General features: G+C 39.4%; 1 protein-coding gene across 2 annotated transcripts in view; it reads right to left on the bottom strand.

Moving 5' to 3' along the window:
* CSTPP1 (centriolar satellite-associated tubulin polyglutamylase complex regulator 1) overlaps positions 1-15,466 on the bottom strand; it is a 180,833-nt gene that overhangs the window by 135,917 nt on the left and 29,450 nt on the right. For both annotated transcript variants that reach the window (XM_019656428.1, XM_019656427.1), the window contains exon 2: positions 8,892-8,994. In XM_019656428.1, the coding sequence (XP_019511973.1) occupies positions 8,892-8,994 (103 nt within the window). The remainder of the gene's footprint in view (positions 1-8,891; positions 8,995-15,466) is intronic.

The following is a 15,466-nucleotide window of genomic DNA, read 5'->3' as shown; positions in this document are numbered from 1 at the left end:
AAGTTCCACAATAGCCATCTGCAATCTGGAGAACCAACAAAGTTGATGGTGTAATTTGATCCAAGTCTGAAAGTCCTAAGAGCCAGGGGAGCCAGTGGTATAAGTCCCCATCCTAGTCCAAAGGCCCAAGAATGGGGGTGGGGTGGTAAATGGCATAAATTCTAGTCCGAGTTCCAAAGCCCAAGAACCAGGAGTACCGATGTCCCAGGGCAAGAGAAAATGGATGTCCCAGCTCAAGCAAAAAGAGCAAATTCACTCTTCCTCGACCTTTTTGTTCCCGTCAGGCCCTCTAGGGGTTAGATGATGCCCATCTGCATTGGTGAGGGCAGTCTTCTTTACTCAATCTACCAATTCGAATGACAATCTCTTCTGAAAACACCCTCACAGACACACCCAGAAATGGTTTACCAGCTATCTCTGCACACATTTGCCTGGTCAAGTTGACACATAAAATTAACTAGCACACAGGTCAATTCAAACTATGGTATGATGCCTTATTTAACTACTCTAGTACCCATTTTTCTCCTTACTCTCAGAACACAAGTTAATGTCATTATATAAGGTTTTAAATTGTTCTCTAATTGTCTATTAAGTAATAAGCATTATCTCCTAAACCAGGTTACATCCCATTATAGGCAAGTGACCCTATCTCCTATTTCTACTGATACAGGTCACATCTGAAGCTCTGCAATGATACCTGATATTGTGGTAAAAGGATGAAGAAACATATTCAGTTGAAAAAAACCATGACAGGAACAGGGTTTGGGGATGCTTTAGAGATCAGGCCTGTCTGGTTTAGGATTCCAAACATAAAATTTGATTCGGAGAAGCACTACCTTAAAAAGGTGGGTTTTACATAAAATTTTCTATAATTTGGACATAGCAGTACAGTTCTGCTGGTGAACCCCCCTCGAGAGAGCATATATGTTGCACAGAAGGTGAAGTATGAGAGTGTGCAGATGGGCAATTATCCCCACACATGTAAACTGTAGCTTGTGGGGTGTCAATAGATTCTCTTTGCCCGGAACCGCCTGGGTAACATTCTCTGTTTGAGCTCTGTGGTTCGTCAGTACATTCCAGCTGTTTGGAGGCGGGCTCTTGGCTCGGCAAGCACAGATAAACAGCTTCCTGGAGCAGGCTGCCAGTGTGTGGAGCGATGACCTCAGCAGTGTCTGCTTTTCATTACCCGGTGCACATCGCTGTACCACTGCAGCTAAGAGCTGAACAATACAAGTTAGCTGGACTTGACTGACTCAGGTCTCCCATTACACCTTGAATTTTTAATGCTGGCAGCCAGAGGAAAGAGGGTATAACACGAATTGAGAAAATGGCTTATAGGTGGGAAAAAGAAAAGCTTTCTTAGGCTATTCTCCCAAAGAACTAAATGATGAGTAGAATGGCTAAGGCTAAATGGCTAATAGTCATGCATGAAAATCATCAAACGCTTTTAATCTCAAAAAAAAAAAAAAGTACAAAAAAATGCAAGGTAAGCAAAAGGTGTTATAGAAAACAAGAGAGGCTAAACAATCCTTAAGATCTTCAACTCTGATACCATTTAAAGATAAAGAAGAGGACGACTATCACTTTCTAAGAGGTCCATGAGGTAGGACAGAAGCAAAAACCCCAGAAAACTGGAACTCAAGGGGAATGAAGCGTAATGACAATGAACTGTATCTAGCCAGCCGTCTTCCCCACGTCATTCCACTTGATTGGCACAACCCTATGAGAGAGGTATTATCATCCCTAGCAACAATCTTAACTTGGAAAATAGAACATGAGGACATTAACAAGGATTATTTGTTGTTAATGCTAATTAATGACAAAGGGATGAATTCAAAACTGCTTCTATGGCCGCTCCAGAAACAGTATTACTTACTGCCGCAGCCCCTGAACTCGAATAAATGTACATGCTCATGACATTTTCTGGTAAGATACTTTCCACTGTGCTGGTCAGAACTGCATCTGATCATTGAAGAAAGGAATCACAGTTATGGCCGCAGACAGGAAATTAGTTGAACATGACCCCTCTTGAAGGATACTGAGAAACAATTTGTTTCGTGGGGAAGTCACTGACTGTAAAGATGCACCTGCCATGGGGCTGGAAGCTAAGAGACAGACAAACATCTTAGCAAATCATCATCACAGAGAGAAGCTTCATTTGACTTTCATTTCACTTTTCTTAGGGAGAAGAGCCTTTGTATGGCTGCCAAAATCCAAACTGTCCCTCCCCTCCTTCCCCTCCATCCCCTCCGCCCCCATCCACTTCATTAAAACCTTCTGGTGAGAGGTGCCAGATTGTGTCATTCTTTCCTGCTCTTGTGCCAGGTCTGTGCCGCCAGCACCACAGATCTAGAGTTCGGAGCAAATCATGGAAGAAATTAAAAGCGCAGATGAATTTAAATTGTTCTATTGTTGATGAAGTGAAGTTTCTTAACTTCTGATGAGCTTTGTACATGACTAATAGCACTACAGACATGTGAGATCCGATTTGTGTGCGATTGCCAGAGGAGTGCTCGGAGGCTTGTGAGAGTGGTGGTATGAGGACTATGAGGACTTGGATTGGACCAAGTCAAGATTCTTTATATTATTTATAGATGAACATAAATCAAGTAATTTCTCTAAGGGAAAATATTTTAGTATGGAGAATTGTACCTAAATTTTATACTAGCTAGCTATAAAAGCAGCTCCCATGAAAACAGAAATAATATCACTGGGTCCTGAGAATACTTTGGCCAAGGCTGGGGTCCCTACATTTCCTTATTGAACGGTTTCACAACAGTGAAGTTTCTCTTAACTTGTAGAAGGGAGGGGGTGGGGGAGTAAGGTCTTTTCTGACAGGGAGAATCTGGGCCCAATTATTACTTCCATAACCTTTGACTCTGACTTCTAAATGAGTCAAGGGACCAGCAGGCTGTGAAATGGCTTCCTCAGTTACCAGGTCAAGTGCTGCTGGATGGTTTCCTGTAATCAAAACATGAAGGGACTGAAGAAGGGAGACGGATTCTAAGCAAACAAGCAGCTTCTTATATCCTCAATGAACCCAGATTTTTAAAATTTCAAAACAGATTTTGGTGACTCTAAACTCACCACTATTTCTCCCTGGAGGCCTTCTGCCAGGATACCTCTGGTACCAGAGAAAAGAACAAGAATGCTCTATAGATTTCACGAATGATGGCTTAATAGAAGTGCCTGGGCCAATAACAGTGAGGATAGGGTTGCTGTAGCTCAAGGCACAATCTATTCCTGGCAATTATCTGAGTCTGTGAGAATCCAGATGCTGACAATGAGAAATGGATAATTTTCTGTTACAATGTGACAACTCCAGCTAAGAACTGAACTATGGAAAAAAAGATGGGGTGGAGGGGCAGGGAGAAGCATTACCCCCTTTGAAGAAGCCTATGATAGGATTAGTCACCATTGATTCAGCCGACCACATTTTGGCTCAATTTGACAACAACAAGTAGGGAAAACATGGAGCAGAAATGGCCAGAAAAGTCTCAAATCCATCCCTCATTCAAAGCTATGAGCCTAGAAATCAATGAAGTCCGGGTTTGTTCTGATCGTTTCTTGTTGCCCCAAATCTCCGTTACTCTGTTACCATGGGCACTAGAAGAACCCAAAAAACAACATTACTTAAACACTAGATGGTAGATAATCCCCCCCAAAATCTGCCAACTTTAGAACTGAAAGTTTATGCCCTGATTGTTCTAGATTGCTTAGGAGAGAAGTGGGTTATCTTTTCATAGGGCGTAGAGTACCTGTTCAAAAAAAGAGTAATACATATTTTATAATCATGGATTGTTTTCACTAGAGTTACATTTTAAGTAATTTAAGAATAACACTATTGGAATCTCCTTTTTTCTCCAAGAGTGGATTAATGAACTTCACATTTCATGGATTTCTTCTAATCAAAACAAGAAGTTTGATGCTGGTACTTTTTACAACAAGAGTATATAAAAGAAGCATACAACTTCCTAACTGAATTCTGATGATTAATATATATCTGAATGAACTTTTCTAAAACTGACAAAGATTTCCATATCCATATTTATACTACACAAGTATACTAAATAACACAAATAATTTTATGACATCGTTTTATTACTTTCACTTATTATATATGAGCAGTACAAGGGGGAGGCCAATTATCTGTAAGGTGGCTTTCTGTGACCACCACCTATTAAGGGTATTCCCTTTTTTGGACACAGAAAGCCTAGGTAATAAAGGTGGACAAAGAGAAGGTGAGTCACTTGAGCTGAGATAACCTGGTGGCTCTCTGATGGGATAAGACAGTCATTCCATGGGATAAGCCCTCAAAGGCCCCTCCTCCAAGAGGCCTTCCTGGCCACCCTATATGTCCCATTATCCTAGTTATTTCCTTGTCATTTATCTTGTTGTAGTTATCAGCTATGGAACCTTCGGAATGTTGCTGTTGTGGGCCTGAATTTCCAAATGTGCAAAATGAAGATAATACTAATACCCCACCTCACAGTACTGTGAACTTAAATGAGATAATACATATTATATGCTTATAACAGTGCCTAGCACACAGCAAGTATTTATTAACTATTAGCCATTGTCATCATCATCAGTTTACTTGCTTACTATCTCCGTCACCAAACCTTTAGGTCCATGAGAATAATTTCCTTATTTGTCTATATCTCCGTTGCCTAGTATACATGGGCATATAGTAGGGGCTCAAAAATAATTACCAAATGAATGTTGTCTTATATTTTCACATATCCTTAAAATAAGCTTCCATCAATAAAGGTCATTTGTGTACTTGTGACCAAAACAATCATCATGAAAATTTTTCCCAAGAAGCTAAAATCATCATTTAAAAAAAACAAAAACAAGACACTTGATCATAAGAAAGAGCCCTCTGGGGCCCACCAGCCAAGACCACAGAGTATGATTCTTTTCTATATTAGTATGTGGAGGTCAGGCTCCCCGATGCCACAGTGTTGTAACTATCAATTTAGCCTGCAAAGAATGGTTCCCAATTCTGATAGAATTCTCAGATTTCAGCCTGTTTTTCTCTTGTCATTATTTTCCAATGTCTTAAAAAAACCACATTTCTCATTTTATCTTTACCACAAAACCTGGTCACACTCTGCTGTGGTTTCTAAGTTACAGCTACTCCAGCCTCATTTTCTTGGATGTACTTCTTCAGAGGTCCTGACCCAGTGCTGACACTTGGTCTATTCTTAGAGTGGCACCTCTACATATTAATTCCTTTTACCTTCCACCAGTTGAAAGACAACATTCAAAGGTAGAGGTTGCATACAACATAAAAGAAAATCCTCTGGGATTTAGAATCCTTCTTTCAAGAGTGTCCAGAGGAATATGATCTAAAGGGCTCTCAGTTTTACAGACATACATACACAGTACAGCTTAGCTACTCATGTTTTAAAGCTTATCCACATTTGCTGAAACAATCATGGATTTGTAGGAAAACACCAACAACCAAGGAATGACAGCATAGGTGACAAGGCAAGCAGACCCAGAGGGGACAATTGGCAGAAAAGTCTTCCGAAAACAATTTTGAAGAGTGCTTTTATTATTGTTTAAAGGTAAATCACCCATTATTAAATGTATGAAAATCTCAAGGTGTGAATTTGAAACTGAGAGATGGAAGTGCACAGTTAACATATTAAAAAAATGCTTCCTATTGTTTAGAATCAATGCCAATTGCACCCCCTCCCCTCCAAAGGGCCAATACTAAACATTTAAATGGCAATGAACTGAGGTCACCAGACAAAGCTATGTGCTAAAACTTTGTAGAGTATAGTTCATAAGGGAAAATTCAAAGAATGTAGAAAGTATAGCTAGAAGAGACCTCAAAATATTATCTGGTTAGGCCTCCAGCAACATTAGGCAGCACAGTGCGTTGGAGGCAGCAGACAATACAGCTTTTATAATACTGCAGAACGAGACTTGATTCCTAACTCTGTCACTTATTATCCTGTGAACTTAAAGAAGCTATTTTAACCTTCCTGAACCTCAGTTTCCTCATCTATAAAACAGAAATAATAATATTGGGTTGTCGGAAAAGTCATGACGCATTTCTGCAACAAAAAATATAGAAAAAATACGTCATGACTTTTCCGACAACACAATAGTACTTACTTTCAAAGAATTAAGTGGCTGAGACATAGTATGAGTTTAAGAAAAAAATGTTTATTGTAAGATATAATGTATTATTATCATCATCATTATTATCATGTAAGACTTTATTTATTATACTCATTTCATAAATGAGGTAACTAAAGCCCAGAAAATTTCAGAAATTTGCCCAAGACTATAGAGTGAGGACTTATAAGAATAAGGGTCTCTTTTTCTTAGAGTAGTGCTCTTCTTACTTCATTGTTTCTATGAATCAATACAATGAGGAGGTCTGAGAAAGAAGGCTTTTCACTAGATAAATAAAATTCGCAAAGTAAAATCGGTAGCTTCTAACATTCAGGTCTTGTCTACGAAACATTACTTTTCATTTCATTATATATCCACATCTTTCAAGTCTTTTTTTTTTTTTTTAAGGATTTTGGAGCTTTGATGCTAGTTCACTTCTCAGAATAACTTGCCTCAGGCCAGTATGGTATCTTAGAGTTATGGAAGTGTCAGGTACGTGCCGCTCACGTATATTATGTAATTTTTAGTTTCCTGAGGACAAGAAACAGATCACTTGGCAACCAGACTTCTATCAGGGCTGTGGAAAATCTGAAGTTTTTTCCAACAGTGTATTGGTAGATAAAAGCTACAGTCAATAGCATTCTATAAGTCTTACCATGGAATCTTTCAAGTTCAGTATCAGTTACAGAGACTAGTGGGGTTCGGGTTTGAGTGCATGGTAGACAGCCCCTTAAATGGCAGAATATAGAGCTTTATCAAAAAAGATCAACAAAAAAGAGGAAAAAAAAAGAGATATTCTTTATTATTCACAAGATCAAGAATAAGAGTACAATACACAATAACTTAAAACACAGATACAGCTGTAGATTCAACAAACATTTGCTTAACATCTATTATATGCTAAGCTTTGTGCCAGGCACTGGGAATAAAAGATGAAGAAGAAATGACGCCTACCCTCAAGGAACCAGTGTAATAGGGAAAAGTTATATAAAGGAGATGGGTGGGGAGTGAGTGGGGTGGGTAGGGGGTAAAATGAAAAGAGCCAGGAAGAAGCAGTGCCCCAGAAGAATCCTATTTCACTTGGCAAGGAGCCTCAAGAGTGCTGTGCAGATTAAATGGCCCAGAAACGTAACCCCTAGGCTTGTCAGTTCTGTAAAAGCAAGGCTATTCACCTCAGTCTTTATTCCCTGCCCACCTCATTTGCTTCAGCCCACACCATGAAAACGAGTAAGACTGCTTTCTCTACTTCATCCTCTTTTAGAAGACTGGAAGAAGGGACCAGCTCTGCTCCTGGGAAACCTATTTTGCCCAGAAACTTGAAATTCCTATCCATAAGAAATCTAGGTTTTATTTGCAAAACCTATAGCTCAGCAAAAGAGCTAGGAGACTCAATAATTCCCATAACAGCAACCCAAGTTTAGGCCATTAGAATAGCAGTCTGATCTCCAAGGAACCTCTGGAGAAAAGAGGACAAAATCTGTTTTCGAGGATGGACTTAATTTAAGTTCATGATTCTACCTTGAACAGAAGCCTATAAGAGGCTACTCTTCCTTTCTTAGAATGCTCCCAATAAACTACAACAAAAGAAAAGATAATCCAAATGATCATATAAATATGCAATGGCATATCGGTAATAAAAATAATGCTTTGTATGCCTTTGCAAATCTTTTCGTTAGGAGCAAGGTGTTATGAAGTGATTATCTGATTCAGCCTAAAAACAGTTCTATAATGTTAAAAAAGTAGCAATTATTTTGATTTTTACATAGTCTAAGCACACTTTACAAAGAAGTACAACCCCTGAAAGACATAATTTATGAAAGATGTGCTGCTTCTAGAAATACTCTGAAATCATTAAGTGATTGACACAGCATGCTGTAGAAAGAAAACTGCAGAGAGAAGGACATCATCCTAAACATTTCAATGAAAAAAGCCAGCCATGAAAACCACAGGCTAAAGGTACACCGACTAAAGGAAATCAGCGTGAATATTCTGAATAACATACAAAGTTAAAAATTATAAGAGGGACCTAAAGAAACAGATCTAGGGACGGCCGAGTGGCGCAATGGTTGAGAACTGGCTTGGGACGCCAGAGGGCCCCGGTTCGGATCCCACATATGAGGGCCAGTGACACTGCCCTCTACAGCTAAGATGTTGTTCAGCATCTTAGAACAACAGCTCAACCTGGAGCTGGGCTGCCGTGAGTCACCAGCAACAGCATACGCTGCAGCCCCTGCTGCAGTGGGTTGTCATGGGCTACCGTGTGTAGCCAGCAGCCAGCGAGAGCGGCCCGCAGCCGCAGTGAGTGGCCGTCCAGAAGCCAGCGACTGGTCTGCCTCATCTGGGAAGAGTGCAATGATGGTGCCAACTTGGGCCAGTGAGGCAACGTCCTGCACAACTAGACTGAAGAACGAAGGGTCAGCAACTTGTCTGTTCCCCTTCCCCCAGTTCCCCAGCACTGTTCCCATACCCCCAATTCCCCAATAAAAATCTTTAAAAAAAAAAAAAAGAAAGAAACAGATCTAGTAGATCAAACAAGCAATTGTTGAGTATCTGTAGTTATGACCTTATCACCGGACAAAACCAGCTGCTCCAAAGGCATGTTCCAAAACATGTTTGGGCAGCCCTGGACCAATCCACCAAAACTAAGCCCTCACTGCCATACATAATCAGCATTGTCCTGCCCAATTCTTCATGTTCCTTGCCTGCCTCCAAGTGCCTCCTCTGGGCTCGCTCTACTGGCAAAGCATTCACGTACTTACTATTCAGTGAAGAACCTGGCAATGCCATGTTGGCTAATATCTTCCTTATTCTCTAGCAGCTGGCACACTGCATCCTCCATGTACGTGAGGACATGTCGCTGAGCTGCAAAAAAAAAAAAAAGAGAGTGAGAAAGAAAGTGAGAGACAAAGAAATAAAAGTCCTGGGCCAGCCGAGTGGCATGCTGGGTAAGAGTTGGCTTGGGACGCCAGCTCTGAGCAGCAGAGCCCAGGTTCAGATCCCACATGAGGGCCAGTGATGCTGCGCCCTCTACAGCTAAGATTGTGAACAACAGCTCCACCTGGAGCTGGGCTGCCGTGAGTGGCCGACGATGGCGTAGGCTGCAGTGGGGCTGCAGTGGGCTGCCGTGAGCCACCGTGAGTGGCTGGCAGCCAACGTGAGGTGCCGTGAGCCACTGTGAGTGGCCATCCAATGGCCAGTGAGCAACTGCCTCACCCGGGAAGAGCACAATGATAATACCAACATGAGCCAGTGAAGCAACATCCTCCACAACTAGACTAAAGAACAAAAGGACAGCAACTTGTCTGTTCCCTTTCCCCGATTCCCCAACGCTGTTCCCTCCCCCAATTCCCCAATAAAATCTTTAAAAAAAAAAAAGAAAAAAAAGTCCTCCCAATCCCAGCAGGAGACCATGAAAGTCAATCCAGGTGTTGGCGCTACCCTAGTAAGTGGACTGGAACAAGCCAACTGAACTGGCTAGCCTGAACAGAGCTATGTTCTCAAAGGGTAGAATGGGAAATGATGCAGAACATGATCTACTGCCATCTGATTGGCTGTTAAAGTATTAATACCAGCCCTTCACTCTTCATTTCAGGGAAGAGGGTGAGTTGAAGAGGAGCTTTAGAACCATTTAGCAGATATGCTTGGAAGTTCTTTTCTCCCCATTGCCTTCCATCCTCTCCCACTTTTGCAAATCTCAGAAATTTATCCCAGGGAAGAGTGATTCCATGCCTAAAGCGTAAATTATCTGAGTGCAAAGAAAACCCAATTCTTTAATTAAAAGAAAGTCACTGAAAAGTGTAAGGACCATGAAAATTTCAGAACTGGTATTATAAACTATTAACCCTGGAAAATAATAAGACCATTAAATCTGTGTGGCTTATCAGAACTTATGTTTTCTGTATTTGTTGTGACAGGTAAATGTGTGAATTAATCATGGGTTTAAAAGAAAGGGTGTGAGAAGTAGAATTAGAACTGCATTTGAATCATAGCTCTGTCTTTGGCAGCTTAACCTTGGATAGTTATTTGATATACACCTAGTTTTTGTTTTTTTAAATCAAGTGTGGATAAAAACATAATTTAACTCTTTCTAATAATATAGTCAATCAACTTGTTGATCTGAATCACCCGAGATACCTTGTTAAATGCAGATTTACAATCTGGTACCCTCCCAGACTTTGTGACCTTAAATTTCTAACTGGAGCCCAGTAATTTTAACAAGTACCCTTGGTACTCCTTCTGTACCCTCAAGTTTAAGAATCACTGATTAAGAACTTGGGTTTTGGAGTTCAGAGACACCTGAGTTCCATTTTCAGCCCTACCAATTCCTAACTGGGTGGCCTTGAGCAAATTACTATCCAAGCCTATTTCCTCACTATAAAATGTGGATAAGCATACGATTAGGGTTCATAATATTAACTATTAGTACCTACCTCATAGGCTTATAAGAATTAAATAAGGTAATGAATGTAAAACACCACAGAGCCTGCTTGCTTGATGATCAATTTTCTTAAAAGCCTGTCTCAAAAGGCTATTGAGCAGCGGTTCTCAACCTTCCTAATGCCGCGTACCCCTTAATACAGTTCCTCATGTTGTGGTGACCCCCAACCATAAAATTATTTTCGTTGCTACTCTATAACTGTAATTTTGCTACTGTTATGAATCGTAATGTAAATATCTTTTTGTTTTCCGATGGTCTTAGGTGACCCCTGTGAAAAGGTTGTTCGACCCCCAAAGGGGTTGTGACCCACAGGTTGAGAACCGCTGCAGGGTTTACTTCAGGAAACAACACAGGCCAGAGATTCTGATATGGCCAGTTTGTTCCTTCTCCCTGAATTTTTTCTTTAGGTATGACAATGGTATCTTGGCACACTTCACACAGAAACTTCCAATTTCATGTTTCCATTTACCATCCAAACATTTTTTAAGAGAACAACAACAAAAAAACCCCACAACTTTCTTTTGGAGTAGTGAGAATAAAAAAAATCCAAAAGTGATGAATATCCTGACAAAAAGCAATTCCACGAGTTGCTGCCAAGATGGACACATGCCTCTTTCATAGTTTTATCCCTCAAGAAAATAGGGAGGGATTACCTAAAATTAATGAGTGTTTCAAAAAACTATTCCTGAAGTCCTGGTGGTCCAGTAAAGCTTATAAAGTAAATAAGTTTATCTACCCAAGCTGAACTCAAGAGAGTCTTCATTTGACAATGGTGACCTAGGGTTCCACCACGTTTGCACCCGCCTAAAGTCCACATGAATGATATGTTTACATTCTGTTACTTATTCTATTGATAACAACCAACTATTCAAAGCTAACAACCATCAATCACTGCAAACATTCTCCAGCCCCCCACCCCCAAAAGATGTCAAGACAAAATCAGTGCTTCATCAACAGTTCTAACTGGAAAACTACTTCTCTAAGAAATGGCCAAACTCAGTGTAGTTGTGAGATAGTACATGCCAATTTCTTGTACTGATTGTTTTATAATTAAGTGTATACTACATTAGAATGAGAAATGGCCAAACTAATGTTAAAATTGGCTATATGTTCACCTCTGTAATCTCCTTCCCTTCTTTCACCCACTTATCCTGATCTTACAAAAACATTCCTTCCTTGGGGTATATGGGCTTTTATGACTCAGATCTACCTAAGGCTAGTACAGGATATTTTTTTCTTTTCTTTTTTTTTAAATAGTAGAAATAAAAAAGCTCTACCATACTTAGAAGCAAATTCTGCTGCTTCTCCTCCCTATCTCCAAGGGCTAAAAGTCAATGTGAAAGCACTTTAAAGGAGAAATGTTTTCAGAGCAATTAGAATCAAAGTACTTTTGTCCTCCTAGAAAGAAAGGAGGAATTTTCTGGAAAACAGACTGCAACAACAACCAAAAATAATGGGGGGGGGGAGAAAGACAAATAAAGAACTATAAAGAACTATAACTGTTTAATATTCATCTACCAATCAGATGTTTATAGTTTGTTACACATAATAATGATAATAACTACCAATTTTGAGCACCTGTATAACTTACTGAACAATAACATACCAAATACTGTACTAATTGTTTTACATGCATTATTTCATTTAGTCTTCACAACAATCCTATGATAGGTATTTTGATTACTTCCATTTTACAAATGGGAGAACTGAGATTTATAGAATTGAAGTAACTTTCTCAAGGTCACACAGCTAGTAAAGGAGACATAAAGATTCAAACCAAAGTTTGTGTTAGACCCATGCTCTTAACACTGTAGTGCCTCATCACTGACACTTTTTAATCAGTTTGGGAAGTAAGTAAGATCTTTATTTTGCACACGGCACAAAGGCAGGGGTATATGTTGATAGTAAAATCATCTGAGAGATGTGGCCCATTTCCATGTGAATTCATATGTGCATGCGTGGTGTGTGTGTGGGGGTCTGGTCCCCACCTGCATAGGTGTGCATGCCAATCAGCATTTGTATGAAGTTAGAACTTGCTCCCAAATTTCAAAGTGTCTTACAAAGAACCACCCCACCACAAAGTATTCATCCCACCTGTCCCTAGTTCACAGAATAGAAACAGAAAGCCCTGGTGCTCTTTTCATCTGTGGGAGAAAGGAAGGAGCGAAGAAAAGCCAGCAGAGGCAGGGAAAGGTTCCTCCCACGGAGAATTTCACATGAGCCAGTGCAAACGAAGAGCCCTCTGTAATTGCGGCTCCCTTGGCAGTTTCCCCCACCTGCAGCTCTTATCAGTCCAATGTTCCCTCTGTGGTTAAGTGCACTACCCAACCCTGGAAAATCCTTGCAGTTTATCAAACTTCAATGAGACATAAGTTCAAAGCTCTTGCCTGGCAATAAAACATGGAGTGTGTCGTTTTATATTATTTTTTCAATGCAAAGGAATAGGCTTTAATTTATGTGAATGATTAAAGAATAAAAACTGCACACCTGCACCCCTGGAGGGCAAAGATATCTGGGCACCTTAGCTGCCCTCTTGGAAAAGGGAAAACATTGCAGATTGGCTTTTTCTCTTCTGCTTTGCTTCAACTTCCATAAGACCAGGATTAAGTACATTTTCTAACACGTAACCAATAAGGCTCTATTGTTCTGAAATCCATAAACGTCCATGCCTTGCTCAGATAGTATCGCTGTCTGAGATAAGCACTTATAACTTCAACACGGTTCACTGAAAAAATCTAAGTGAAATATGAGTAAAGACTGTATGATCTTTACATGAACCCCTCGACTAAAGGCAACTGCGGATCAGAAACTTCTTGGTTCTGTTGAATCACCTCCTGCTAATCGCTTAATCTCTTTCTTTATCCCACAGGCATTCCTGCTTTAAAATGGGGATGATACTAAGGATGATATGTCTAATGAGAAACAACTTCTTTAGAAAACATTTCATATATACAAAAGGGAACATATTAATGATTATTTTATTATTGCTACATACTGATTCTACAGATTAAAATGACATAGCAATTTCCTGCAAGGGTTAAAAACCTGGACTCTGAAATCAGGCTGACCTGGATTTGATTTCTAGCTCTGGCAATTATTAACTGTGTGACTTGAAGCAAGTTACCTGATCTCTCTGCCCTTTTCTGTAAAATTGGGGAATAGTACCTAGCACCTAAGGTTGTAGTGAGGATTAAATAAAATAATGTATGTAATAATCTTAGCATAGTGCTTGGCACATAGTAAGTGTACAGTAAATATTAGGTATTTTTATTATTGTTATAATTGCAGTTGTTACGATGTTCCCCTCCCAGACATCACAAAACTCACAAGACAATAGGGTTTCAACACTAATGAACACCAAGAGGCCAACCTACTCTAGCCCCCTACTCACTTTCAATGTAAAGTTCTGTTAATCCAACCAAGGATGTTTATAGATTATCTCCAAAAATTCCTGGGCTATTTAAAACCCTACACATATAATAATACACATAATCATATACCCATTTCAGCTAGAGCCTTTAAACTTGTGGGAAGCATTCACTTATTTACTACTCAGGAGGCTCTAATTTATATGGGGAAAGTCCAAAACTATTTCTTTTTACTCCCTTCCAAAGCATAAATACCATCAAAGTATTAGCTGTTTTGCAATTAAATGATAAGGGGTCCCATTTAGTAATTTTTGCTTGAGGGGCCTAGAATTTCCACCTACAACATTAGTTAGACTAATTATTATTATTATTATTATTATTATTATTATTATTCAATACAGAGTCCCTATACTAGAATAAACAAGTCTCACTGGAAAACTATTCACATGAGTTACTATATGCGACATTAATAGATATACACAAGAGCACTAGCAGTGTAGAAGAAAAGCAGAGTATATACATCTATTCAACTTTAAACCTGACTTTTTCCTCCCTTTTGGGAGGAGTCCTTTTGGTACACATTTTGGTTTTTGAAGCCTCTGAGATTCAGATGCAGGTTGGCACAAATAAATGAAAATAAGACTGTCCTCTGAGATAAGAAAAGTAATGCTGTTAACTAACAACCTGTAATGTAAACCTAAGAAGCTTCAAGTTCAATATCATTTATAAATCACTAATATGATATAGTGTTTGATATTGTGAAGTACAAAGAGATAGGCTAATGGCTTAAAAAGTTAATAGACCTCCAAAATTAATCATTTACATCCTCTGTCTTTACTGGTGTGTCCTGATCTGGGGAAATATTTTATCACCCATACACGACCATCTTTGATCTTAGACCACACTAGACCAATTTCCTTTGACCAAAGGAGATGGGGAAATGAGGAAAACTAGCACGTGCAGCCCTTATACAACCAATGAGGTAGGTAATAGGCTTTTTTGAAGCTCAGTGAGGTTTAAGGAACCTGCTTAAAGTCTTAACAAATGGGTGACCTAGGATTCAAACTTAGATTTGATCCCAAAGCCCACGCCCTTCTACTACAACCTCTCAAAAACAAAAAACAGGAAAAATCTAAAAACCTACAATGTATCCCATTCAACACTGTATTATCTAGAAATTGCTAACTCTCCACTGTTGATACTAGAAAAGAAGCTTAAATTGGTAAATCAGACAGTAGAAGTATTGGCATGATCTTTAAATTTAAAAAAAAAATGTTTATTTCTAATTACACGTAATGATTTTTAAAGATTCAAACATTACAGAAAAAGCTGAAAACCAATCCCAGTTACCACTGATAACAGCATCTAAGCATTTTATGGGTATTAATTTATTTAATTCTTACAACAATCCTATAAGATGGGTACTTTTATTTCATCTCCATTTTATAAAAGAAAGAAGAAGACAAAGGAAAAGGAGAAGGAGGAGGAGGAGGAGGAGGGGCAGGGGGAGGGAGACACACAGGAGGGA

This window comes from Hipposideros armiger, unplaced genomic scaffold (assembly GCF_001890085.2).
Source record: "Hipposideros armiger isolate ML-2016 unplaced genomic scaffold, ASM189008v1 scaffold_258, whole genome shotgun sequence".
Classification (NCBI taxonomy): Eukaryota; Metazoa; Chordata; class Mammalia; order Chiroptera; family Hipposideridae; genus Hipposideros; species Hipposideros armiger.
This window is presented reverse-complemented; position numbering and strand designations above follow the sequence as displayed.